Below are 26910 nucleotides of genomic sequence, written 5' to 3' on the forward strand. Positions count from 1 at the left end.
CAGCATTCAAGGCGGCTCCCATGCGTGGAATGTGCGAGGGGAGAGGCAAGCCAGTGCCCGCGAACCTCCAACCCACGGCAGTAGCCAGTGTCGGCTGAAGCAGCCTCAGCTCGGATTCCTCATCTAGGAAATGGAGCCAGCGCGCCATGAAGGAGACCTCCCTTTGGGTGGGGTTGGGATAGGGCCTTCCCCGTGAGGGGCCAGTGGTCCTCAGTGCCTCCTGCCTTATCTTGGTCATAACCCGATGAGAGAAAAACCCATTCCGTGTGCCCAGCTGTGGAAGTGGTGGTTTGTTTCTTTGGCTGCACGGGAGCAGGGGCCGGTAAAGGAGGTCTCTGACTCGGACTGGGGGCACCCCAGCTGGACTCTGAGTCACAGCAGTGTGGGAGGCATTCCCCTCTTCTGATTCCCCTTGCCCCCAGCCATGGAGGGGGCTCGGGGTGGACAGAGCTTGGCAGCTTGTTTGCCAATGATACTGGTCCTGGAAAAGTGAGACCCCCACCCAGCCCTTGGCTACCACTTGCTTCCCTGTGGGGGACACACTTGAACCTGAACGAGGGAGGGATTTGTCCTGGAGCCAAGTTCTACCCCTGGTTGTGAAACAATTCCTTTCTCTCCCTCCCCTTGTTCCAGAGAGAGAGGGCTCCACAGACAGAAAACAACTGCCCAACTAGCAAAGGAGTTTTATGGGATGAGATCTTGAGGCTTGGCACAGGAGCCAAAGTTCTAGAAGGACCTTTGAAGGTGATCTTTGGGACCTTGGTGCCACTTTGGAAACTTCTGACCGCAGCAAGGGTGCCCTGGTCCTCTATCCTCAGGCTCCCTCCTCTCACCAGAAAGCACTCTGTTCATGCTAAGCCTGCTGGAATTTGCTCCCGGCGTGCAAAGGGGTGTCCCTTCAGATGCCGCCAGCCCCCACTCCCAGGGCAGAGGACTGACGATGCTTTTCCAAGGCCACTCAGGCCAGGGTGGACATGATGTAGGCGGACAGGCATGGCTCCATGATGCTTGATGAGACCAGATGCAAACAGACACTCCTGTCTCCTGGTAGCTGCCTCCCGGCCCATGTCTCAACAGCGCCACCAGGCAGCAGCGACCTGGTGTCTGAGACATGCCTCCCAGCCCCTGATTGGCTGTGACGCCCAGGAGGAGGCACCACCCCAGCTACCTCCGAGCCCAAGCCCCAGAAGTGTGAGTCCATGGGAGTTACAGAGTATGCTAATGCACGCATATGTTACCTAGGGGGACAGCTGCTAGATGCTAGAGGAGAGATTCAAGGCAACAACCAGAAACCAGACCTCATTGCTTAAAAAAGGGGGGGGACCCACAGTGAGTAACCCAGAAACCAGATCTCACTGTTAAACAAACAAATATGACACTTTAGTCTTGGGGCCACTTTCCTAGTCATTGTGGCTGGCCAGTGTATAATGGGAAATGGCCAGAACTCCCTATAGGCCCCAGGGCAGCAAGGCTGCTGGGCAGCAGGATGGTAAGCATCCCACACTTTCGCAAGAACATTACTGAGCTTACATGCCATCTTCTGCTGCTGGTTCCAAGGCACTCCACTGGCCTCTTCGTGGCTTGCATGCAAGTACACACACACACACACACACACACACACACCCCTTGGCTCTGCAAGGACACAGTCTCTTACCTCCATAGGGCCTTATCTGTGTTGGCCATCTTCGAGCCTGTCTCCCATTTTGCTGGCTTACTTTCCTGGCCCCAGTCTGGGCTGCAGCAGCTTGCTGGGCACACCTTGTCTCAGCTGCCTGTCTGTGTCCTGGGAGGCTTGTTAGCACTGAGCAAGCTCAACCATTGCAGTGCCTAGTGCCAGAAAATCAACACTGCCTGGGGCGGCAGCCCTCAGCCCAAAGGAAGGAGCGCAGGTTTCTGTCGTCTGGGCTGCTGCACAGGTGCACTCAGTTCCTCGGAGTGTGTAGGATGGAAGAGGAGGAGGGGGAAAGAACCCCAGGTTCCCCCTGGGTAACTAGCTTCTAACGCACACTTGGATCGGGTTTCGCTCCCTCCTGGGCTCACTCCTCCCAGCCTCCATGCTACTGTTCACTTAGGTCACTTCCTAAAATAAACTACCTGTGTGTCAGGCATCCCAGGCCCAGCTTTTAAGGAAAAAAAACAGAATACATACCCCCAGGCAGTGGTGGCTAACTCCTGGGAAGGAGGAAGGAAGAGGCCCGGAATGACCCAGATCTCCCTGTGAAGCCAGAGCCCCTACTCAGCTGCCCATCTGCAGCTCACACAGCTGTGCTGCCCAGTCCAGAGAACCAATTATGTCTCGGCCGAAAGATGGTTTGAGGTGCTCTGTCAGATGTTGGAAACAAGAGAAGAAAAGTTAAAGAAATAAAGTTGCGTAGCCCAGCGCAAGGAGAACAAGCAGGTGCATCAGTGACTTGGTAAGAATAAAAGGGGTGAGTCTCAGGTTGGCTGATGTGGAGGTCTGGGGGCACGAGACTGGACTGGCACTAGTGGGGCAAGTTTCCCACGCCTGTGCCTGCCATGACGCAGCTACTTCTCCCTGTCTTTGATGGGATTCAGCTTATGATGTGGAGGGGAGCAGACGTAGTGGAGAAAATGCGCATGGGACTCACTGACATAAAAGCTTAATAAAAAGATTGATTTATTTTTGTCTGAGAGGCAGATTTTAGAGAGAAAACATCTTCCATCTACTGGTTCACTCCCCAAACGATCGCAACGGCGCAGAGATAAGTTGATTCAAAGTCAGGAGCCTCTTTCTGGATCTCTCCCATGGGTGCAGGGTCCTCTGTTACCTTCCCAGGCCACAAGGAGGGATTGGAAGGGGAGCAGCTGGGACACAAATGCCCATATGGGATGCTAGCTCCACAGGGTAGCTCCAATATAAAAGCTTTTAAAGTTGTTTATTCTCTTGATACTTTAAACTCATGACTCTTTTTCAAACTAGCATTTTGGTGGTGTGGATCTGTCCCTAAAGGGGAAAACATTAACCAGCCTGTGACCAATCCAAAAAGTTTCAGCTCTGAGGTTGTTTTCTGCCGGATGGGAGATTCACTGTGGTCTTGGCACCATCTAGTGGTTCATTTGTCAATTACAATATATATCTTGCCTATAACAACATCAGTTTTAAAACACCATTGAATGCATTAAATAAAAAAAAGAAGTATTAAATATGGTGTCTTAGAACAGCATGGCTGTTCAAGAAATGGAAAGACCAGAGTGTTAAAAGCAAAGTGAATGGGCCCTAGGGGTTTGTGATGAGGCTGAAGGGACAAAAGGCCAGGGATGTTGTGATGAGGCTGAAGTTTGTAAACCTTTTAAGGGAAAGCACGCAGCTGGGAAGTGTGACTTCTTCCAGAACCGTACCAGGTGAGGGTGCGGGGAATTCTTTTGATATGAACTTGGCTGCTGCTCACTTCCTACAGGACACCAATCAGGGCCCTAGGTTAGTAGTTGGTGTTGCCTGCTCAGAATGGCCTCATTTTGAAAGTCTGAAGCTATGGTTTTCTACCTTGGAAGCAAATCAACCAGGAGCCCTAAAGTCCCATATTCAAGCCACAGCCGTGACCATTCCTGGGCAGGCAGAGGTGGGTCCCGGACCTCTGTCCTGAGAGAGTTCCCCAGGTGATTTCAACATGTGGCCAAGGTTAAGACCAGCTGATCTGGACGGGCCCTCACCAAAGGCAAACCCAACGAAGTCCTCACTGGATATTCTCCAGTAGTGACAGGCCAGTAATGAGCCAGGCTGCTTTCTTTCTCTTTCCAGGGGAGCACCCTATCCGCCCAGCCTGCACTCACCACAGCGCTCTCATTAAGTTCCCACCTAGATGTTACACCACACCAGAATCTGTGAGCAGCAGATGCCACAAAAATACATTGTTTCCTACTGGCAAGCAAGTCTGCTAAAGGCAGCCACGTTCTAAGGCTTGCACTGCCTGGTTGCTCATTCCCACCTCTCCAGGGTGCAAAGGCCCAGGGAACCAGGCCTCTTGGGGCAGGTTCTCAGCCAGAGCCTCACACCACAAGAGCCCAGGAAGTGTTTAAGAAATACCAACTGCTTGGACCAAGCCCAGGGTGACTGGTCTCTGAAATGATGCTTAGGCTAACAAGTGATTCTAATGCGCAGCCTAGACTCAAAGCCCCTGCTGCCACAGGCAGGCCTTGCAATCCTGTCTGTTCTGGGCACACCTGCAGGACCCAGTCTGGTGTAACCAGCTGGCCTACAATCACTCTGGCTTTTTTTTTTTTTTTTTTTTTTTTTGCTAATCAGCCCACACCCAGAACTAGCTCCATGCTCCCCACTCCTTAGATAGCCTGGCTACGGGCAGACCAATTCAGACCCTCCTGGACTCCCTACAGCCTGCTGACTGTCCCTCATGGCATGCCGCCTGGGAATTCATCCCAGGCAAGTGGAAGCCCAGAGAGCAATGCTACGTCTAGCAGGGATGAGCCTCCAGCTCCTCACTTCCTATATCCAAGACTCCCCATGAGCATCCTTGCTCATTGAGCTCCACAAGGACATAGCCACAGGCACTGAAGCTGCTCCTATCCCATACAAGTCTTTATAGAAGCAGTTAATGGTGTAGTTTCTTTTTAAGGATGTATTTGAAAAGAGAATGACAAGCAGACAGGCAGGCAGAGAAACTTCCATTTGCTGGTTCACTCCCCAAATGGCCCCAATAGCCAAGAAGGGGCCGGGCTGAAATCAGGACCCTGGAACTCCATCTGGGTCTCCTGCATGGGTGTAGAGCCCCAGCACTTGGGCCATCCGCTGCTTTCTCAGGCGCATTAGCAGGGAGCAGATCAGAAGCACAGCAGTCAGGACCGGAAACAGTGCGCTGATGTGGGATCTGATGTGACAAGCAGCAGCTTAACCCACTGGGCTCTCGGGAGCTTTTTCCTAAAACTGACACCAGCCCATTCCCTGTCTCTCCCAAAGACACGCATTTGAATACCTACCAGGGAATGTACCAGAAAAGTAGCAGGAAATGAAAACCCAGGTAATTTGTGTTGCGTTTGCTGGTCTTCATTTTCAACTTTTTCTATGAATATGGATGGTTGCTGTGACAGTACGATTTTAGGAACCAAAGCAAAGCATAAATACAGGGAAAATAATCATCCTGTTTCTTCCGCAAGCCATGTGTGAAGCTGGTCTCTGAGTGTATACAGCGTGGCGTTGCCTCCCGGGACACTTCCTGACTCAGGGGACTCCCAAGATGTCCCCCTCTTGCTACAGGAAAGGGTCCAGCCTGGGCTTATTTGGTGGCTCTGCAGCATTGAGTGTGCACACTAACAGGATCAAAATAAACTCGGACAGCTGCAAACAGACACAGCCAGTCTTCTTCGTAACAGACGTGGACTCTTTACTGTGAAGTTGTGAGGTAAAGGAATACTTTCCCAAGGTACATTCCCCTGGGAAATGCAAAACAAAAACAAATCCAATCTAAAGGTGCAGGGGGAACAGTCCGAAAGGCCTGGGAGTCAGCCCTGGCGGTGGCTGGATACAGCTTTCCCAGCTTTATATTTAGCCACTGGGACTCCTTTCTCATGAAACTCCTCCAGGTCTGGTGTTCCCAAGAGGATGTTGTGGGAAATACTGGCCTCCTTATTTTTTTGAAAAGCAGAGTTACACAGAGTAGATATACACAGAGATCCTTCATCCACTGAATCACTCCCACATGGTCACAAGAGCCAGGGCTGTGCCAGGCTGCAGCCAGGAGCCCAGGGATTCGCCCAGTCTCCCACATGGTCACAAGAGCCAGGGCTGTGCCAGGCTGCAGCCAGGAGCCCAGGGATTCGCCCAGTCTCCCACATGGTCACAAGAGCCAGGGCTATGCCAGGCTGCAAACAGGAGCCCAGGGATTCGCCCAGTCTCCCACATGGATGCAGAGGCCCAAGCAATTGCTTTCCCAAGCACATTAGCAACTGGACAGGAAGTGGAGCAGCCGACACCTGAACCAGTGCCCATATGGGATGCCAGGGCCAGCTAGCTGGTCTGTCCAAATCACAAGCCAGAGTAATGGCCAATGTGTTCTGTAAGGAAGGCAGGACAGCCAGGCCCAGACGAGTGCTGGACCGAGTGAAGTGACGATACCACACAAGCCGCTGGGACTTCGTCACTAAGCAAGCTGAGCTGAGATGAAGTGCCTTACAGCCCAGAAAACAAACGAGGGCAAGCCAGTAAATCAGGTCACAGCTCGGTTCTACTTACACCATCTCATTTGGGTTGGACTCCAAGACATCCAGTGGCAGAGAGAAGGGAAGCCAGCCATGTTAGTGTCTTGGAGCAGTTTTTGCCAACCCCAAGTGTGGTTCTATCCTTCCCCAACTTGGCACCCTCACAGACTTTTTCTCCCAAATGCTACTGCAAGCCATCCGCCTCCCGCCCAGATGTTCACATGAAGTAATGCCTAACTGCACAGGGAGAGCACCCAGACACTGCTGCAGGTGTATGTCAGGCAAGGTAAGGGACCAAAGGTGCGAAGCAGACAATGAGGAGTCTTAACAAGTTCAAGGGGAAGGCATATGATGAAAAAAACAGATTTCGAAGACATGTCTGCACTCAAGGAACTTCTTTTAATTTCATTTCCCTTTGAATTGCTTGAAGTACCTTCATATGTGGCCACAGAAAGTTGAAGAGCCACTGAATTTACCACAGGGGGAAGGGAACCAACAAGCCCACTTACTCCCAAGGAACAGGAGGAGCCCTCTATTTTATACTCTGCTCAGACTCCCAGTGGCCAATGGGATTGCACTGGTGCTGAAAAGCAGCTGGTGGCTCTGGCTGTCACCTTGAGGAGGCCGCCATGAGGCTGCACAGCCACACTACCCACTGCGGGCCCCTAACAACCAACACTGAGATTTAGAAAACAGTGTGCACCATTATCCATAATGCACATGATTACATAGAAGGTTCCAGAAGTCCTTTCATAAGCAAATGTTTAGTTTTGTTGAACTTAGCTTCCCCCCCCCAAAAAAATCAATATTAATGTTACAGTTCGAACAACTGGGGAAATCCTAGGATTATATGTTTGTCAATGTTAGAAGGTTGAAGGGTCACACTTGCACCATGAGTAAGCCTGCCTGGGAACTGGATGAAGGTTCTGAGCCTGCCCACCGCAGCAGAGAACGGATGTGGGCCACAGCATGTGGGCACACTCCTGATGACTAGTCTCCTGTTCTGGAACAATCCAACCCTTAAACAGTTACTACTGCGGATCACATGACCAACAAGGTTTTTCAAAAAGACAACCCTTTGTTCCTAACAAATCAAAGGAGACCAAGAAGGACAGGGTGCTAGTGACTTTCCATGAGGATCACACAGATGAAGAAATGACAACACAGGGGCTTTTGGTCATGCATGCCCAGTAACTCCACAGCATGTGAGCAAAGGCAAGCAGAGCCGCACACCAATGAGATTACTGGAACTAAGCGTTTTGTCCTTTGCATAATATATCAATTTAAGTCTTGTTTCCAAGACATTTCACATGATTATTCCCCCAAACAGAAGATGGAGAAAGCTGGAGTCTCCAATGGGACTTGGCCAAACTAAGTTAGCATCTACGCCTTGCTGGCCTGGAACCCCACATTCACACCTCAATGGCAATGCGTGCAAACCGGTACTGCGGGGAGGCGGGGGGCCTCAGCAACACCAGGCCCCGCTGGGCTGCCGGCTGGCAGGCCAACATGTGCAACAAGCCCGTCAAGCTGACGAACCCCAGGGCCTCCCCGCAGCCCACGGCCATGGAGAAATCTCCCTGCGTAACAAAGCCCAAGAGAGGCCTCGAGCAGTGTGCAGTCACTCCTGGGAGAGGGCCTGACCACAACCCCCGGGTTGGGGCTTCCAGCTCGGCCACAGGCTCCCCTGCAGCCAGCTCCGTGGCCGTGGCCCGTCCTTCATGCTTCCTCTGTTGACGCTTGAGGTTCTTGCTCTTGAACGGGTCGCTGTGCTTGGGCTCCTGGGGCCCGCAGTAGTGGCGATCCTGACGGAGCTGCAGCACATCCTCCCGGGCTGGGACACAGACCATGGTGTGTGGCTCAGGGCTGCCCTTCCGGAGCAGGGCCAGGCTCACCCACACCAGGGCCCTGGGGAAATGGGCCAAAATGGACAGGCAGGCCTCCCTTGTCAGCTTCTCCTGGCATCCCCCACGAGCCCGCTGGGATGCCCGGCTGTCCTCAGAACTGGGCCTGCACCAGGCCGAGAGCTGCTTCAGTAATTTTCTACTCCTACGTGAAAGTTAAAGACACAAAAGAGAAAAAACTGCCATTAGAAAATGAGACAATGCTAGTGTTGACTAGTGTTTCTACTGTACATGGGAAAGCATCAGAACTATGATCTTATAGATTTATTTTACTTGACAGTCAGAGCTACAGAAAGAGAGAAATCTTCCATCTGCTGGTTCGCTTCCCAAACGGCCGCATCGGTCAGTGCAGGGCTGGTCCAAAGCTGGGAGCCCAGAGCTTCTCTCGGGTCTCCTACGTGGGTGCAAGGACCCAAGGCTTTGAGCCATTCTCTGCTGCTTTCCCAGGTGCCTTAGCAAGGAGCTGGATCAGAAGTGGAGCAGCAAGAACTTGAACCAGTGCCCACAAGGGATGCCAGCACCACAGGCAGAGGATTAGCTAGCACGCCACAATGTCGGGCCTTATGACTGCTTCAAAAATCAAAAATGTATACTAATACATTTGTGTAATGACTGTTGTTAATTTGGCCACTATCCTGAAACTAAAGGACTAAGGAATGAAGACAGGGGGACAGGCCTTAGGGCTGCCAGCACAGCAGGAGGGCAAGAACAAAAAGGAGTGAATGATTCAGGGAGCAGGAACTCGGGACTGAAGGATAAGACCCTAGGAGGTGATCGTTCAGAAATGTAAGAAGGATGAGTGCTTTGGGCCCGGCGCAACAGCCTCCTGGTTAAAGTCCTCGCCTTGCATGTGCCGGGATCACATATGGCAGCCGGTTTTAATTCCGGTGGCCCTGCTTCCCATCCAGCTCCCTGCTTGTGGCCTGGGAAAGCAGTTGACGACGGTCCAAAGCCTTGGGACCCTGCACCTGTGTGGGAGACCCAGAAGAGGCTCCGGGCTCCTGGCTTTGGATTGGCTCAGCTCCAGCCGTTGTGGTCACTTGGGGAGTGAACCATTGGACAGAAGATCTTCCTCTCTGTCTTCCTCTCTGTATATCCACCTTTCCAATTTTAAAAAATAAATAAATAAATAAATCTTTATAAAAAAAAAAAAAAGGATGAGTGCAACTCAAGGCTGACACTGTGGCATAGCCAGTTAAGCTGCTGCCTACGACGCAAGCATCCCATGCAAGCACCAGTTCGTGTTCTGGCTGCACCTGGGAAAGCAGCAGCAGATGGCCCAGGTGCTTGGGGGCCTGTGTACCCATGAGGGAGACTTAGAGGAAGCTCCTGGCTCCTGGCTTCAGCCTGGCCTGGACCTGGCACTGTGGCCAACTGAGGGATAAACCAGCAGATGGAAGATCTCTCCCTGCACATCTGCCTTTCAAATTAAAAAAATCTTAATCTTAAAAAAAAAAAATGACCCTCTGGGGCACAGAATCCAGGGTGGTGGCGGAGCAGAGCCCAGCAGCCCCCAGCACGCCTGAGAGCAGCACACCCTCCACCCGGTGGCCTGGAGGCCGGGGTCGCTGATCTGGCACAGAAGTTATCGGATCTAGTGCTTCTGCGCCCAGGGCACTTGCCGAGGTCACTCGGGTCTCTCTGGTGCCACTTAGTAAGCAGAGACTGAGAGAAAGGGAGATGCTTAGGTTCTGGCGCCTCTTCACTTGGCATCACCTGCCCCCACATCAGAGACTGGCCAGCTGCTTCCCTGGGCTTGCCCTTCCGGGAGGTCCACAGGCTCACAGGAGTCTCTCATGCTGGAACGGGGAGAACTTGGCTGTCCTGGCGCTGCTTGCTCCTTACTACAATCAATGACCCAAAAATGTGTTTGGCGGTAGCCTGCACTTACCTAAGGACACAAAGCTGAGTGCCAGAGGCAGCGATGCAGACCTCACGGAGAACAGGGTCCCTGGCCCTCCTGGGCCCTGAGTGGGCTTGACACTCCATGTGCATCATTTCCTCTGGCACCCCGGGTGCCTGAGAAGCTCGCTTGGGCTCGGCAGCACCACGCACCACATCACGGCCCAGTGAGGTGCTCTCCTGGCCATCTGGAGACCAACTGACCCACGATTCATCCTGGGCACAGATTCTTGACTCCCAGTCTCGAGCCAGATGTTCCCAGGGACAGCAGAAAGGGGCCAGGGTACCCAGCTTAACGTAGTTGGGGCGTTTGGCAGGAGGGCGTCTAAGAAAAAACACAGAAAAACCTGTTTTGCAAGAGTAGACAATTACAACGATCATGGCCACCATAATGCATCTTTTGTTTATAATGCACTCATGTGCATGCACATGTGTGTGCACACACACACCCCTTTCCAAATTTAGGATGAGGCACACAAATCTCTACTGATCCAGCTCTTACGCTGTCCTCCATGTTTGCCCGATGACCCTTCCACAGAGTGGTAGCTCCATGTGGCTTCAAACAATTCAGCCCAGCTCCTCAGTGACTTTGACAGAGCAGTGGACAGCACATCCAGATGTACACAGAGGATATGCAGTACACTGGAGCCTGCAGAGGACAGCTGGTACCATAACAGAAGACGGAGGACAGAACAAATCGTTCAACCAGCCCAGCAAAGAGTTGGCAGTGAATACCTGGGCAAACAGAAACTCTAAGACGGACTACGTCAGCCAGTGGATTCTGGAGAGATTTCGTGGTGATTGGATTGGCAAGATCAGCAGCAACACAGAACTGTTGAAGTATCAAAACACTTCAGCAGTGCCCTCGGAGTGTGCCCCACATCAGGGACCCTGGGATGGTTGGAAGGCTGGATGTGGCTTCTTCCATTATCTCTCCCCTCCTCCCATACAGGATACAGGATACAGGAAGGAAAGAATGTCAAAACAACAGTCTCACTCACTTTCCTCTACCCCTTGACCTTTCGCACCCTAATCAAATATGAAAAAAGCAACAAAAAATAAATTTATACAATTAAAAAAAAATTTTAGCCAAGCAGACACCAGGCCCAAGAGGCATAAGTCAGCGGTGCCCGAGGCATACACAACGTCCCTCTACATTGACAATGTTGGGTTCAAAGTGACACTGCATTCTCTCTCACTTTTTGAAGGGTGGGGGGTATTTCCTCTCACTTTAAAAAGAAACATATTCCGGCCCAGTGCGGTGGCTTAGTGGTTAAAGTCCTTGCCTTGAACGCACTGGGATCCCATTTGGGCACCGGTTCTAATTCCGGTGGCCTTGCTTCCCATCCACCTCCCTGCTTGTGCCCTGGGAAAGCAGTTGAGGATGGTCCAAGGCCCAAAGCCTTGGGACCCTGCACCCGTATGGGAGACCCAGAAGAGCTCCTGGCTCCTGGCTTCGGATCAGTGCAGCACCAGCCATTGAGGTCACTTGGGGAGTGAACCATTGGTCGGAAAATCTTCCTCTCTGTCTCTCCTCCTCTCTGTATTTCTGACTTTCCAATAGAAAATAAATAAATCTTTAAAAAAAGAGAGAAAAGAAACATATTCACACCCCTCCCCTTTCTCTCTCTCTCTCTCTCTCTCTCTCTCACACACACACACACACTCACAGTGTGTCCTTTTCACTGGTCGCTGTCCATAAGGTTAACACAGCCAAGAGGTGGGACCAGGGTCAAAGCCAGGAGTCAGAAATTTACGATCAATACATAGGCAGACAAACACCAAGAGAAAAAGAAGCAAAAGAAATAAATGAAAGGGCCCGGAACCATGGCATAGTGCGTTAAGCCTCTGCCAGTGGTGCCCACATTCCATTTGCATGCCAGCCTCTCCCTAAAGGACATCCTTTTGAGTCCTAGCTGCTTTACTTTCAACCCACCTCCCTGATTACAACCTGGGAAAGCACCAGGAGATGGCTTAAGCCCTTGGGCCCCTGCATCCATGTGGGAGACCTGGAAGAAGCGCCTGGCTTCCTGCTTTGGGCTGGCCCAGCTTCAGCAATTGCGGCCATTTGGGGAGCGAACCAGCAGATGAAAATTTCTCTGTTTCCCCTTCTCTCTATAAATATGCCTTTCCAACAAAAATAAATGAAACTTTAAAAAAGAAAGAAGTGGGCAATTTACACACACACACACACACACACACACAAAATGGTGACAAATATTCAAGCTCACTAGTAAACAAGTATCAACAGACACATGCTCTTCCTACCAGCTCAGTCAACATGAAAAGAATGCTAGTATGCTATGTGGGTATGTCTGAGAAGACAGGCACTCCCTAAGCTGTGGGTGAAATGCACTGATGGGGTAGTGGTCTGCTGAAAACAGAGCATGTGTTCTGGCTTTTTTTCACTTTCCCGGGATACGCCCAACATCTGTCCTTCCTGCCCCTGGGCTGACTGTGTCTTCCTCACCCTCTGCTACGGTGCAAAGGCTCGTGCGTTAACAGTACCACAGGGTGAGGGTTTAATCCAAGTACGGTGGGAGCAGTGAGTGGGCGATGCACAGGGCACTGGTTAGGAGGCAGACAGTTCTAGAGAGAGGGTTCCTGCAAGTGCTTGAGTCAGGCCTAGCTGCTCTCTCTGCTCCCTGCTCACCAGGTGATCATCTGTACTGTCTTGGGAACTCCGCCAGCAAGAATTCCACCATCAGATGGTGAACTCACATAGTCATCCAGCCATGGACTGGGAACTTTCAGAATAGTGAGTTGAAACAGCCACTTCATAATTAGTCTACCTCAGGTATTTCACTATAGTAACCAAAATAAGTGCCCCGGAAGCACAGGATATCACCCGTCTTCTATCAACTTCCAGGTCCCCATTCACCTGCCTCACTGCCTCTCCTTGCCCTATCACAGCCCTTCTTCTCTTTCCTGGTGGCCTCAGCATCTACATAAATCACCTTTCAAATACCCTCACCTACCAGTACTTCACATTTTTTCTTCATTTCTGGCATCCACTCTTCCAGTCAGACCTCAGGTTTGGACACTGCTAACAGCTGGTTCACCTCGGTCTCAGAGGCTACCTCTACTCACTCACCCACTGTAATTCCTCAACCACTGGAGCCCCCTATTCATTTATGCCACCACTTCCTCACTCTGCAGCCTCTCCTCCTCTCTTTCAGCTCAGAGTCCACAGTTCACATTAACAGCCCATCCCTCCCACACACCCTCAACTCCCTCCCACCTGGCAAAGCCCATCCCGACTCTCGGGCACGCTGTGCCAGCAGCTCTGAGCACACAGCTGGGGAAGGGAAACCACACACAGGAGTCCTGCACAGCCTAACTTTACAAACACAAAACTCCAGTGGATGCTCCTCTCTTAGACATCTTTTAGACTTCTCCAACCAATTTCATCTGCCACTCTCCCAGAAAACTGATGGTGACCATTCCTTAAATCCCCGTCAGCCTCTCTCCTCTTGATCCTAGCCAACCACATGGCCTACTGCTCCCAGAGACCCCACCCTCAGCAGAGTGCTAACCAACCTCCCCAGCTCACCTAAATCCACGTGCCCATCTCCGTCCATCTTGTAGCTTACCAAATGCAAAGCTGGCACCCAATCCCAGCCGATGCCACTCCCTGTTTCACAGTGGAGCCCACCCCGTCCTCCCTATTCAAGAGCTCTGCTCTTACATTTCAGTCTCCTTCTCCTTTCCTGGATACTCCACATCAGCCCTGGAACAGAAAGTCCACGAGGGCAGGGACAGACTTTACCTCGTCCCAATGCAGTCCCAGGGCCCAGAGCAGTGCTGGACACACAGTATGATCTAAATAAATGTGGGTTGGAGAAATGAAGAAATCCGACAAACAGGGAGAGATGTACCTAGAAAGATGTTCACAGAAGCATAGAGCCAAATGCTGGAAATAACCTAAAAGCCCACCGATGAACACGAGTACATCCAACACTGCAATCCTATGCAACCGCTTTAAGTTCTACTCTGGGCAAGAGCTGGCAGGCTACAACTCACACACCAAATCTGGCCTGTTATATCTTTGCACAACCCACAAGCTAAGAATAGCTTTTACATATTTAAACGACTGAGAAAAACCAAAGGATAATCTTTTATGACACATGAAAATTATATGGAATTCAAACTTGAGTGTCCATAAATAAACTGTGACTGGAACACAGCCATACTCATTTGTTGCTGTCATTTGCGGCTGCTTTCATGCCACAACAGCAGAGCTGAGTAGTTGCCATGGAGATCAAGGAGTCCACAAAACCAAAAATACATATTATCTGGCCCCTTGGCCAACAAAGTTTTAACACTTGGTTCAGAGTCATATTTATTGATACAGGAAGACTATCCATAATATATTGCTAAATGAATAACATGGCTTTCAAACAGCAAAGTATAATCTTGGGGAAATCTCAACGGTGAGAGGGATTATTGTCAAATATTATTTAGGAAACACATAGAAGACTCTTGGCTCCATTCCAGGGGACACAAGGACACTCGAAACGCGAGTCCAGCCCTCAAAGAGCTGGTAAGGCAGTAGACTGTGTCACCATCCATTCACACATTCATAGACTCTTCTATCACTCGGCAAGTGGTCTGAAAGCCAGGTGTGCCTGCCTCTAATTGCAGCGGTAAGCAGGAAAATATGACTTTGCCCTCAAGGAGCTCACACTCAACATTCAATTATTCATTCACTTCTTTTTTTTTTTTTTAAGATTTATTTTGTTTTTATTGAAAAGTCAGATATACAGAGAGGAAGTGAGAGGAAGATCAGCATTCCCCAAGCGGCCGCAATGACTGGAGCTGAGCTGATCCGAAGCCAGGAGCCAGGAGCTCTTCCGGGTCTCCCACACAGGTGCAGGGTCCCAAAGCTTTGGGCCATCCTCGACTGCTTTCCCAGGCCACAAGCAGGGAGCTAGATAGGAAGTAGGGCTGCCAGGATTAGAACCAGCATCCATATGGGATCCCGGGGCATGCAAGGCAAGGACTTTAGCTGCTAGGCTAAAGCGCCAGGCCCTATTCATTAATTTCAAAGACAACAAATAAAAGCTATTAAGGACTACTGTGCACAAGGCACAGGCTTGACCCTGCAGATATAGTAAGAAACAAGAGAAAACGAGGATGTTTATGCTTCCAGGACCCTACCAACCATTTAGTAGAAAATGCAGGCTCCCCAGAATGGTACACAGCCCACATTTGAAAGGAAATAAAGCCACTTACTGGCCCACCTCCAGTAGAAACAAGAAAAGTCTAGATGGATAGATACCGAAACAAAAAAGTTATGCTTATGTCTCTAGATGGCAGGACTACCCCAGTATTTCCAAATTGCATTAACATCTTACAGGTCTGCATTATTTCCACAACCGGATTTGTTACAATACATTTTGCATTTGGAGGGGTGGGGGATGTTTAATAGTGTGGCTCTATTAACCAGCACCTGACACTGTCCAGGGTTTTGGTGCACTCTTCATAATCAATGTAAACAAATAACCAAGAAAGCCAATGAAACTGTTGGACATGTCTAGACAATGGGATGCCGGACTGACTGGCATTGTCTGTGCCAGCAATGTCAGGGTACACTTAGATAACAGACTGATGGACTTACGACTGCTTATGAAGGACTATCCTACTGTAATAACATGCAGAAATCAGTTGGGGCGGGGCAGGGAAATCCCAGACCCTATGGAACTGTACCATAAAACTTAAAATTTAGGGCCCGGCGTGGTAGCCTATCAGCTGAAGTCCTCACGTTGCATGCACCAGGATCCCACATGGGCACCTGTTCTAATCCCTGCAGCCCCACTTCCCATCCAGCTCCCTGCTTGTGACCTGGGAAAGCAGTTGAGGACGGCCCAAAGCTCCTGCACCCACGTGGGAGAACCAAAAGAGGCTCTGAGCTCCTGGCTTTGTATCGGCACAAATTCAGTAGGTGCGGCCGCTTGGGTGAATCAACAGACAGAAGATCTTTCTCTCTGTCTTTCCTACTCTCTTTATATATCTAACTTTCTAATTAAAATATAATAAATTTTAAAAAACTCAAAATGTGAAAGAAAAAAATAAATGAATGAAAAAAAAAACCCCACAAATAACCAAGAGAGAAGTTTGTAACCCAGATGGACCTATGAAACACACACAAACATAATGTAAGACAATTCCCTCACTGCAGTAATATCATCTTAATTACTTCTCAGTAAAGCCAAATTCAAGGGAGAGTCTGTAAGTCCACATGATACAGTAAGAGATACTTCCCTTTTCCTTAAGACGTGATCAAATGAGAAGCCGGTACCTTACCTTTTGTACTTCTCCAGAAGATTCCTGGCTTGCTCTTCAGCAAAGAGGATCCCAGCAGGGGAGTCTGGATAGTCACCGGGGATGGCGGGCGACCTTTTGTACTGAGAATGGACCGCAGCCTCTTTCAATCCTCCAACTCGTGCACCTCGGTAGATCTAAAAGAAATGCCCAGAAAGCCTGTCCATTTACCAACTTCAGGTCCAACCTGCTTCACTGGTATGTGGAAAATGGGAAACAAATGCTCATCAAGACAAGGGTAGAACATTGTGGAATAATTCATCATCAGATTACCGTATCATATTAAAAACAAGAGTCACCAACTAACATGGAAAGAACCTAGTGCCAAGTCAAGGCAGCGAATTGTAAATGCTTATTTTATACACGGAATACATGCAGTTACCTCAAAAAGGTCATGGAAAAATTGAAATTAACACGGGGGGAGGGGTCGGGGGAGTCCCAGAGCCTATGAAACGGTGTCATAAAATGAAATAAAAAGAAAAAAAATGTTTTGAAATAAAAATTAATTATTCTGATAAAAAATTGGTTTCAAAATCCATGCAGTTTTTCGTTAACACATTTTGCATGAACTTTTAAGAACACGTTGTAGTTTAAAAACATGTCAAATACATTTCTTCTATTGTAATGTGCACAGTTAATAAGGTTGTAACAATACATACAGTCATGACAAACACCGAAATCAGAATAATTATCTTAGCAGGGAGGGAAATGAGATGGGAGAGGAACTTGGGGTACTTTGAACGAATCAGTGATATCTCATTTCTTAAGCCGGAAGGCAGGTAAGGCTACATGGGTGTTCATTATATCACTATTTCTTTCTTTCTTAATGCTTCAAACATTTCATAATAAAAAAATTAAGTAGGATCACTTGAAAATATTCCCATCCTAAATGATTAACTGAATGTCACTTGCATGAGGCATAATTGCTAAAACTTAATAACCGACTTGAATCTAACAGTCTAATATGCCTCTTATCAAAGTAACATTTAAACTAGAAAAAAATTAGATTTTCATAAAAAATTTACCTGCAGTTGATTAAGACAGGAACAAATAGCTAAATAGACATTTTACAAACAAAAACATTATATGGCTTACATCTATAAATATTCAGTTTTTTGCTTTTGAATTAGAGAGCAGGTTTCATGTTCCTAAATATCCCAAATCCACAGTATCCAGCCCAGTTTATTCACGATAACCTGCAGCTAGGACTACAGCCCTAAGGGCGGACATGTCCCACTCGGTTTCTAAGCTGTGTACATCATCTGGAAGATTTTCACTGGTGATGTGTTGTCAATGCTGCAACCATGAGACATAAACAGGAACTTACAAACGGGATCCAGAAAGCCATGCCCCAGCCCTTGGGGGACAGGACATCCCAGCCGCTTCCCCAGCCCAGCCGGTCTTCACCAGTCACTTTTCCCGGCTGCTGTATCAACAGTATAGGGATCTTGGATTCCCGGGGACCTAAAACCAGCTGTGACCCAGGCACCAACAATTCACTTCTCATCCGGTTTAGATCCTAAAGTGGAAGAAAATAATTCAACACAAACAACCCTAGTCTTCTGAGAGATTTTACTCAATCTCCTCTACATTCAGCTTCAGAAAGTTAATTAAATGTTCCTCTCGAACATTCTGAATATACATTAGTCATTTAAGCACACAGTATTCTTAGAATACAGATGTACACTGTACTTCACAAAAGTCATGGAAAAATGAATTTTTCTAGTGCCAAAAAATTTTAAATTGATGCACACAAGGAGGCTGTCAAAAATTCATGAAAAAAATACATATTATGACAAAAAGATGCATGGGTTTCAAGAAATTTTGAAGTTAGAATAAACATATTTTTCCATGAGCTTTTTGAAGTTCCCTTGCGTACCAATGGTAATACATTAATTCTGCTAATCTTATCTAACAAGACTAATTTATTATTTTGGTACTCTGACCCTACATTTAAGATTCATTCTCATGCAAAGTCACAGTTTAATCCCATTTTCTCGGGGCCAGTGCTGAGATGCAGCAGGCTAAGCTGCCACCTCCAACGCCAGTCTCACATTGCCCTCAATTCCAGGCTGCTCCCTTCTGACTCGGCTCCCTGCTCATCTGCCTGGGAAAGCAGCAGACGACGGCTGCTACCCATGTGGGAGATCCAGATGGAGCTCCAGGCTCCTGGATTCAGCCTGGTCAAGAACCAGCTATGGCAGCCAGATGGGGGGTAAACCAATGAATGGAAGCTGCTTCTCTCTTACCTTCTCTCTGTGACTCTGCCTTTCAAATAAATAAATACATCTTCTTTAAAATGATGTCTTAATGGTACAAGACTCGAAAACTACTCTCTTTCTAAAGATCATTTTTCCCTAAGAACAGTAAAAAAAACTCCAATATGCAGCATGGATAAGGGATCAATAAGTTGCTTGAAAATAAACTGAAGCTTGGCGGGAGGGGGGTCTGGAACATAAGAAAGAACTCTGGTGGTCTTTGAATGATGACATTTCACCTGTCATTCAAGACGTTCCCAGAAATCCTTACACTGTTAGTTACTGTTAGTTACCTGATCCGAGATTTTATTCTCTGTGACACTCTTACAGATATCTTGGTCCCAGATAAAGCTATGCGTACACTCCACAGGCACACCCTCCAGGAGCAGCTGTCTAACTTTCTCATTATCTAAGAGGGAAAAGAAACAGCCTTCAAACCACATTCTTTATATAAATCAAGTCAGAACTCTAGATGCTGCTAGTAGACAGACCTTTTGTGCTACAAAACATTTTTTTCAAGGCATTTACTTAACTTCTTTGAAGAAATTACTTCATAAGCAGTTAGAACATTTGATCTATTGTCTATCAAACAGCAATGGCTCTGGCATGTTTTCCTGGGTAATTAGTTTTTCATGTGTAAGATGTAAATATCACAACATTAAACAGCTTCTAAGTAAATTCCTGATCCCACACTCCAACTTAATCAACAACTTTTAGTAGTCACTGGAGAGGCAAACAATTGCTCTGCAACACAGCACATTACAAACACAACCCAGATCTTAACCATCGGCTTTGGGGTGCGTTCCTTCACTCATGGCTCAACCGTGGTAAAGAACAGACATCCCTCCTCTTCTTACGCCCTATACCTCAAACCTCTGATAACTCGTTTTTACAGAACCACTTCTCTCATTTAGATAAAACATCATGTTTTTCACTTCTCTGAAGTGTGTAGATTTTGTAAAGCCCATTGTTCCAACCCTTTCAATAAACCATACGATGCTAGAAGTACTCCAGTGGAGAAGACAGGGATATGGAAAAGAATTTGTGCAAGCTTATTTTGTTTAAAGAAAGAAAAGAAAGAAAAAAAGAGAGAGGGAGGGAGAGAGGGAAGGAGAAAGAAAAAAGAAAAGGAAAGAAAGAAAGAAGCAAGCAAGGAAGAAAAGAGAGCTAAGAGAGAGAAGTAAGGGGGAAGGAAGGCAGACAGCGCACAAGTTTTGGCAAGGGTTCAAAAGGCCCAGCTAGAAAGGTCACTTATTGCACACAGCCATGTGGGTCTGATGGCGGGGGGCGGGGGGAATGAGCTGGAAGTGACTGGGAGAACAAAGTTGGAGAAAACTCAACTAATGGGAAGATTGGAGATGCTGGCCGCTGCTGATGCCTTCGGCGCTCTGCTCTTTCTGCTCAGTCGCTGTCCAGGGCAGTGAGCGTCACAAACAGGAAGGCAGACCGGAAGGCACGCCAGAGAACTAGCCCTCACATCACTAGGACACGGAGCATCTTCCAAGGACTAATCAAAGTACATGCCTAGCCTTCGTTTTGAAATGTCTTTTGGGATGTCAAATTTGTCATTATCGTTTCCATATTGATTCCTTAAAAAGTTAGTTTTTTATGTAGCTCACATGTCAAATAAAATACTTCAAAGAAGTTGTATGAAACAGGTTTTCATCAGATATCAAGTTAACAAGACAGTGAATTTTTACAGTAGCAATTATGTCATGTTTTTCAAGACAGACTTTAATTTTCCTTGAACTGATTCACATTAAAACAAAGCCTTAGAAAGGATTTAATACATAAATGTTTCATTTCAGAACAGGATCTGGGGTAGCAAGAGAAACTGAGCAGTGTAAGTATGGCTTTAAGACATTGAGGAGAGTCAACAATTAATGGTGTAGTAGAGGCTACAATTTTTAGGGCTGCACCAGACCACACTGCATTAAAACAGAGGCAACTGATTAAAGTCCTGGGCTCCATAATTAACTAACTTACTTGTACATCTTCAAACTCCGCTCTCTTCCAGTCCACCTTTTATGTGAAGTTCTCACGGCAATTAATTTAATGCCCTTTTAAGAAGCCAGTAAACTACATGTAGAGAAGTTAAACACACATACGCATGCACACACACACACACGCACCAAGTTGTGACAACACACAATGTGCTTTTTCTCCCAAAATTCACTAGGAAATTATAAGGACTCTTCTCATAAATCAAATGAGTGACAATAAATACAAGGAGACATTATCACAACTGCTATAAATCCTAGATCAGACTGAAGATTTCAGCCAGCCCCTACCTGCCAGCCTAACACCAGCCCAGCCAAACCCTACCAGCCTAACACCAGCCCAGCCAAACCCTGCCAGCCTAACACCACCCCAGCCAAACCCTGCCAGCCTAACACCACCCCAGCCAAACCCTGCCAGCCTAACACCAGCCCAGCCAAACCCTACCAGCCTAACACCAGCCCAGCCAAATCCTACCAGCCTAACACCATCCCAGCCAAACCCTGCCAGCCTAACACCAGCCCAGCCAAACCCTGCCAGCCTAACACCAGCCCAGCCAAACCCTGCCAGCCTAACACCAGCCCAGCCAAACCCTGCCAGCCTAACACCACCCCAGCCAAACTCTGCCAGCCTAACACCACCCCAGCCAAACCCTGCTAGCCTAACACCACCCCAGCCAAACCCTGCCAGCCTAACACCACCCCAGCCAAACCCTGCCAGCCTAACACCACCCCAGCCAAACCCTGCCAGCCTAACACCACCCCAGCCAAACCCTGCCAGCCTAACACCACCCCAACCAAATCCTACCAGCCTAACAACACCCCAGCCAAACCCTGCCAGCCTAACACCACCCCAGCCAAACCCTGCCAGCCTAACACCACCCCAGCCAAACCACTGTCTGCTCCCTCTCAAGCAAGACTGACACTTCAGCACCTGGGATGGCCTTGCCAGGATTCGAACCTGGATCATCTGTATGGTCAGACAGAGGCTTCCACTGAGCACAAGACCAGCTGCGGGTGCAGATCCCTTCCTCACAATGAACACTGAACCACCAGCAACTTCCAGAGAATCCAGTTTTCTGAGTCATGTCTTACTAGATACTAGAAAGTAGAGAACTCAGGGGAAAAAAAAAAAAAACCCACACACAACAGAGACCTGTAACTCAGCTGGAAGACACTTGCACAGACACCGTTCTCTGACCCTGATGCCTTTGTAAGTCAGGTAGAGTCCCCTGAAGGTTCACAGGTGAAACTACAACAGAGGTGAGCAAGGGAGAAAATTCGTCTAGTGGAATGGGACTGCTCAGAATCAGCAGGAAAAAATGGGATGCTTAAGAACTTTACCTTGGCAATTTTCTGGACTGGATAAAGCTTTGGTCCTCTTCTGAGGCATATTTATTCGAGGATCCCCAATTGTCAATCCCAAAACGGTACCTGCTGGAATTTCCGCTGGTGATGTTACTCCTTTAGCAAAACAGAACCAAAAGTCCAAACTCATGAGTAATTCACCATATACATATAATTGCTTATAAGTAAAACTACCATCTAAGACTCTGGCACCCCAGAAGCACTGGTTTAAGCCCCAGCTCCCGGCTCACGTGCCTGGGAAAGCCCTGAAGCATGGCCCCAGCGCCTGACTCTATCGTGTGGGAGACTTAGCCTGGCTCCTGGCTTTGGTCTGGTTCGGCCTGCCCATTGTGGTCATTTCGGAAGTGAACCAGCAAACTGAAGATCTCTTGTTTGTTAACTCTCCGTTGCAAATAAATTTTTTTAAATCTTGAAAAGAAATGCTCCTCTTGGATTATTTTAAAACATGTACTCCTTACCCCCCAACCAGTACTTGTACAGGATAAACCAAACATTCTTGAAAACAAAACCTTCTTGGGAAAAACTCATTAGCTTTAAAAAGGTTGTTCTAACATCTCACTTGCTTATGGTTCCATAAACTAACACTAACAGTCATTTCCCGAGGTCGGCCCCTCTCTGACTTGCTTCTCTTGCTGTGCGCTCACACACCCCAGCCAGTGCAGCAGCTGCGCTCCGTGTCACCTCCCCGTGCTCCACGCCTCCTGAGGACACCCAGGGACCCCCCCCATACCTCCCAACAATTCAAAAATCGCTTCTTGTCTGCGATGCAGGGACAGGCTATCAGGGTTCTTACAGGCCTCCATCCACCAGCGGTGGGGCGTCTCCCCTGTGCCCTCTTCCTCCTGAAAAACAAGAACACCTGCTCACTAGAGCATCAGACCAGATATCCAGTCTGACATGGCTGTGATCTCTTTCCTGTGGGTGATAATGAGTGTTTTACAGCAGGAAGCAAAAAAGATGCCACCATGTTTAGGACAGTAATTAATGCCAGACTATTCTTTCAACTAGAGGCAAGGCTATAACATCAGACTTCTCCCACGACTACCCACACCAAGTATTCATTCTCCTTTATTTATTTTTATTGGAAAAGCAAGTATACAGAGGGGAGGAGAGACAGAGAGGAAGATCTTCTATCCGATGATTCACTCCCCAAGTGATCGCAATGGCCGGAGCTGCACCAATTCGAAGCCAAGAGCCCAGAGCTCTTCCAGGTCTCCCACGTGGGTACAGGATCCCAAGGCTTTGAGCCGTCCTCGACTGCCCTCCCAGGCCACAAGCAGCGAGCTGGATGGAAAGCGGGACTGCTGGGATTAGAACCGGTGCCCATATGGGATCCCGGCGTGTTCAAGGTGAGGACTTAGGTCACTAAGCCACCACGTCAGACCCATACTCATTCTCTTGAGCACAGGATGGACAAGCCAGGATCCAAGGTTCTACCTCCTCATCTCCAGCTTCATTACCTCCAGCTGAAGCAATGAAATATTTCTCACCAAAGGCAAATTCCAAAGTCTTTGTACCAAAGTTAACTGATCTTTTAATTTCATTTTTCCATGAGCCTATTAAAGTTTTCCTATTACTGTCACAGTATTCCTGCAAATGTCTAATGAAATGTACAAGTATTTCAGGTACATTTTTTTACAGATAGAATTAAGAATCGCGCAAGGTTTTGGGCCCAGCTCGGTCTTCACGCCACAACTCGGTCAGTGCTGTGGAGCACCTTTTCTGGGCCAGGCCCTGAGGACTGGACACAAGACGAGGACCTCTGCCGGTCTGAGGGTCACAGGAGACGTTCTGCAGACACAGACACAGCTGCGTGGATGGGCTGAGGAGACAGGTGGGCTGTCCCGAAAACACCACAAGGGGCTACCTTCACTTGGGAGATCAGGAGAGGGCTCTGGGAGGAAACGACAGAGTGAAGCTGGAAGAACAAGGAAGGATAAACCAAGCAGAGCCTGTCTTCAGGCAGGAAACAACAGGAAATGCCAAGACTCCAGAGGAGATGACAAGTGACACATTCTAGAACCTGAGAGGCCAATGTGGTAAGGTCTAGAAGCTCTGAGGAGGCAACCGGGCACAGCAGAAGGCACGAGGTCATCCAGGCTAAGGGCTCTAGATTTCATCTCAAATACAATAAGCGGTTATGCAAAATTTCTAATCAGAAACATAACATGGTTACTTTGTTAAAACATCATTGCCTATACATGTGGTTTTCTCATAGCATGCATTTTTGATGATTTTTATTGCCCCTTGTATATTAATTTTCAAAATTATTTAGACCATTTTCCACAAACTCTGTCAAGTTCCTTGTGCCTGTGTCAAACCTGTGAGAGGCACAGCATTGAGAAGCTAATCACGGGCCCGGCGGCGTGGCCTAGCAGCTAAAGTCCTCGCTTTGAATGCGCCAGGATCCCATATGGGCACCAGTTCTAATTCCGGCAGCTCCACTTCCCATTCAGCTCCCTACTTGTGGCCTGGGAAGGCAGCTGAGGAAGGCCCAAAGCCTTGGGACTCTATACCCTCATGGGAGACCAGAAGAACCTCCTGGCTCCTGGCTTCAGATCGGCTCAGCTGTGGCCAATGCAGTCATTTTGGGAGTGAATCGGTGCATGGAAGATCTTCCTTTCTGTCTTTCCTCCCCTCTGTATAGCTGCCTTTCCACTAAAAATAAATAAAAATCTTAAAGAAAAAAAAAAAAGACCTCACAGCCACAACTTACAGTGTGAACAGCAGCAACCTTCAGGGCCTGGGTCAGGATGGCATGTGAAAGCGGACCAATCAGCCGAAACCTGTTCATCTCCATCGTCAAGTCACTGGAAGAGAAAAAGGTCTTGGGAAAATCCCATCATGCCCAGTGTTGTGCCAGCAGCGTCAACGGGGCCCTCCCTGGAAGTGCTCAGCGTGAACTCGCAGGACCATACCTCACCAGAATGCCTGTGGTGGGGGAGACCCAGGAGCGCGGCTGGAGGGGGTCTCTAGTTCCATCACCAGCCACTTTTTTAATCGGTCCAGCCATCTCCCCATCATCTCGTCTTTTTCTTTTCTTTCCATTTCTCTCCTTGGACAGTTCAGTTTGGTTTTTCTCCTGAGATGGTGTTAAGAGCGGATTGGGGACATCCACAGCAAGCCGGATGGTTTCTACACACTGGCACACCGTTTTTATTTCCTCTAATATATCCTACGGGTAGACATAAACATGTACTTTCCCTACACCACTGCATGTCATTTAATTTTTTGCATCTCTTTAAAAAAATTCTCATCTTCACAATCCCTTCACAAATTAAATTCATCACCATCAAAAAATCTCAAGGTCAACGTTATGAAAGCAGTGTGATCAGTTTTGCAAAATCAAGCCTAAAGAGAAAACTGAAAATCTGCTATATAAAAGCAGTAAATATCAAAACTGTGTTAAACATCATCAGATTCACCCAAAACAGCCTTCTACATCAAACTGGCTTTGGCAAACAGATACCAGAGAATCAACTCAAGGTTGGTGGAAGCATTAATCAAATACAGTCGCCCAAGTAACTAGCATAGGGACCGGCGGCGTGGCCTAGCGGCTAAAGTCCAAATAACTAGCATAACATGGTTGATTTTAATTTTTACACTTCTGCTAATGACCTATTAAAACACGAAGCCAGGAGTTGCCCCATTTGGTAAGATGAATGAATGGCAAAGATCTAATGCATGGTATGAGTGCTGGTAAAGGTGTCAGTTTCACTGTATACCTTGAATACTCCATCTGTCAGTTTTTATAGAAAAAATTTTAACATTGTGTGTGTGAGAGTGTTGCTTCTCCCTTCCCCCCAGGACTGTGATGCTAAGATCCCAGCTGAGGACCTGGTATCTTATCCAGCGTCAGCGCATCTTCAAGTTCCCCCACCCTGCAAACGCTTCAATGAAATATTATGGCCTCCTTCCAGAATACTGTTTTCTTCAGTATCCACACAACTTCCCCTCTATGTTCTAATACGAAACTGTCTTACATTCATACTATTTGTATTTTTCTGGTACTGCCTTTGAACAGGTCAGGTAAGCCAGCACAGAGGCGATACCTGTTTAAGAGTTGGATGAAGCCAGATCCACAACTGCCGACACGTGGCAAGGTCACCGGGGGTCATCTCTGATTTCCAAATGAATGTAGCAGGCCCAAGCACCTGTCTGGGATACTTATTTGCCCGGTAAAGCAGGAGGCTTCCCTGGCGCTTGCCAGATAAGCAGTGAACTGCTGCAAAGGTGAGTCCTGCCACAAACAAAAGCAAAATTGCATGATCTCCAGGAATGGGAGAATATCCTGAGACCCGCACTGCCGTCCACTATCCCCACAGCAGGCAAGGCTTTCTGGGGTCACTGCTTGCAGGAAAGCCTGGCACACCGAGTTCTCAACAAATACTAAGAAGTGGGTGCGAATCAGACGCATTAACTCAATGAGGGTTCTTCCCAACTAAGGAAGAAGCTTCGTCAGCCCATCAGAGTAACGACCCTCCTACCTTATCCTTGGCGATGTTACACAGGATTCACATCCACCCAACTTTTCTTAATGTGTTCTCTGGGAACAAGAACTATCTTACCTGTTTTTTATCTATTTTTAAGCTCTAAAATACTTCCAGCAGATATTTATTCATGAGATGAGTAGATCACAAAACTAATATAGGACCCAGCTGTGAAAGATTACCTGTGTCCACACTACACATTTGAGAAAGCGCCTTTAGTATTTCTTCCTCTTTGCCCTTCAACTCCAAACAACAGTAGTAGGATAAATCCTGCATAAACAAGGACACATAATTAAACACTTAAGAATGCACTTCCAGAAAAACTTCCAAAGCCATATCAGAATGTCTCTAGAAGCACAAAGCAGAACAAAGTGCTGGAGCAAGCTTCTCAGTAAAGGCACAACCTGAGACCCATCCACCCTTATTACATCAGCAAACATTTTTGGACTAACCTGAACTGAAATCAAGATGACTCTGCATTTAACCAAGATTGCAC

At 48.0% G+C, this 26910-nt stretch overlaps 1 protein-coding gene across 3 annotated transcripts in view; it reads right to left on the reverse strand.

The window, feature by feature from the left end:
• Nucleotides 1-6859: 6859 nt before the first annotated feature.
• Nucleotides 6860-26910, reverse strand: part of POP1 (POP1 homolog, ribonuclease P/MRP subunit) — a 33815-nt gene continuing 13764 nt past the window's right edge. For 2 of the 3 annotated variants that reach the window (XM_058668593.1, XM_004580625.2), the window contains exons 6-16: nucleotides 26597-26684; nucleotides 25977-26164; nucleotides 24843-25099; nucleotides 24641-24734; nucleotides 22655-22766; nucleotides 21901-22020; nucleotides 18853-18968; nucleotides 17629-17820; nucleotides 16284-16438; nucleotides 9967-10302; nucleotides 6860-8220 (exon numbers count right to left, since the gene is read on the reverse strand). In XM_058668593.1, the coding sequence (XP_058524576.1) occupies nucleotides 7584-8220; nucleotides 9967-10302; nucleotides 16284-16438; nucleotides 17629-17820; nucleotides 18853-18968; nucleotides 21901-22020; nucleotides 22655-22766; nucleotides 24641-24734; nucleotides 24843-25099; nucleotides 25977-26164; nucleotides 26597-26684 (2295 nt within the window). In that variant the 3' untranslated portion in view covers nucleotides 6860-7583. The remainder of the gene's footprint in view (nucleotides 8221-9966; nucleotides 10303-16283; nucleotides 16439-17628; nucleotides 17821-18852; nucleotides 18969-21900; nucleotides 22021-22654; nucleotides 22767-24640; nucleotides 24735-24842; nucleotides 25100-25976; nucleotides 26165-26596; nucleotides 26685-26910) is intronic. The other variant, XM_058668594.1, reaches the window with a different exon arrangement.

The sequence above is a fragment of the Ochotona princeps genome, chromosome 9 (genome assembly GCF_030435755.1).
Source record: "Ochotona princeps isolate mOchPri1 chromosome 9, mOchPri1.hap1, whole genome shotgun sequence".
Classification (NCBI taxonomy): Eukaryota; Metazoa; Chordata; class Mammalia; order Lagomorpha; family Ochotonidae; genus Ochotona; species Ochotona princeps.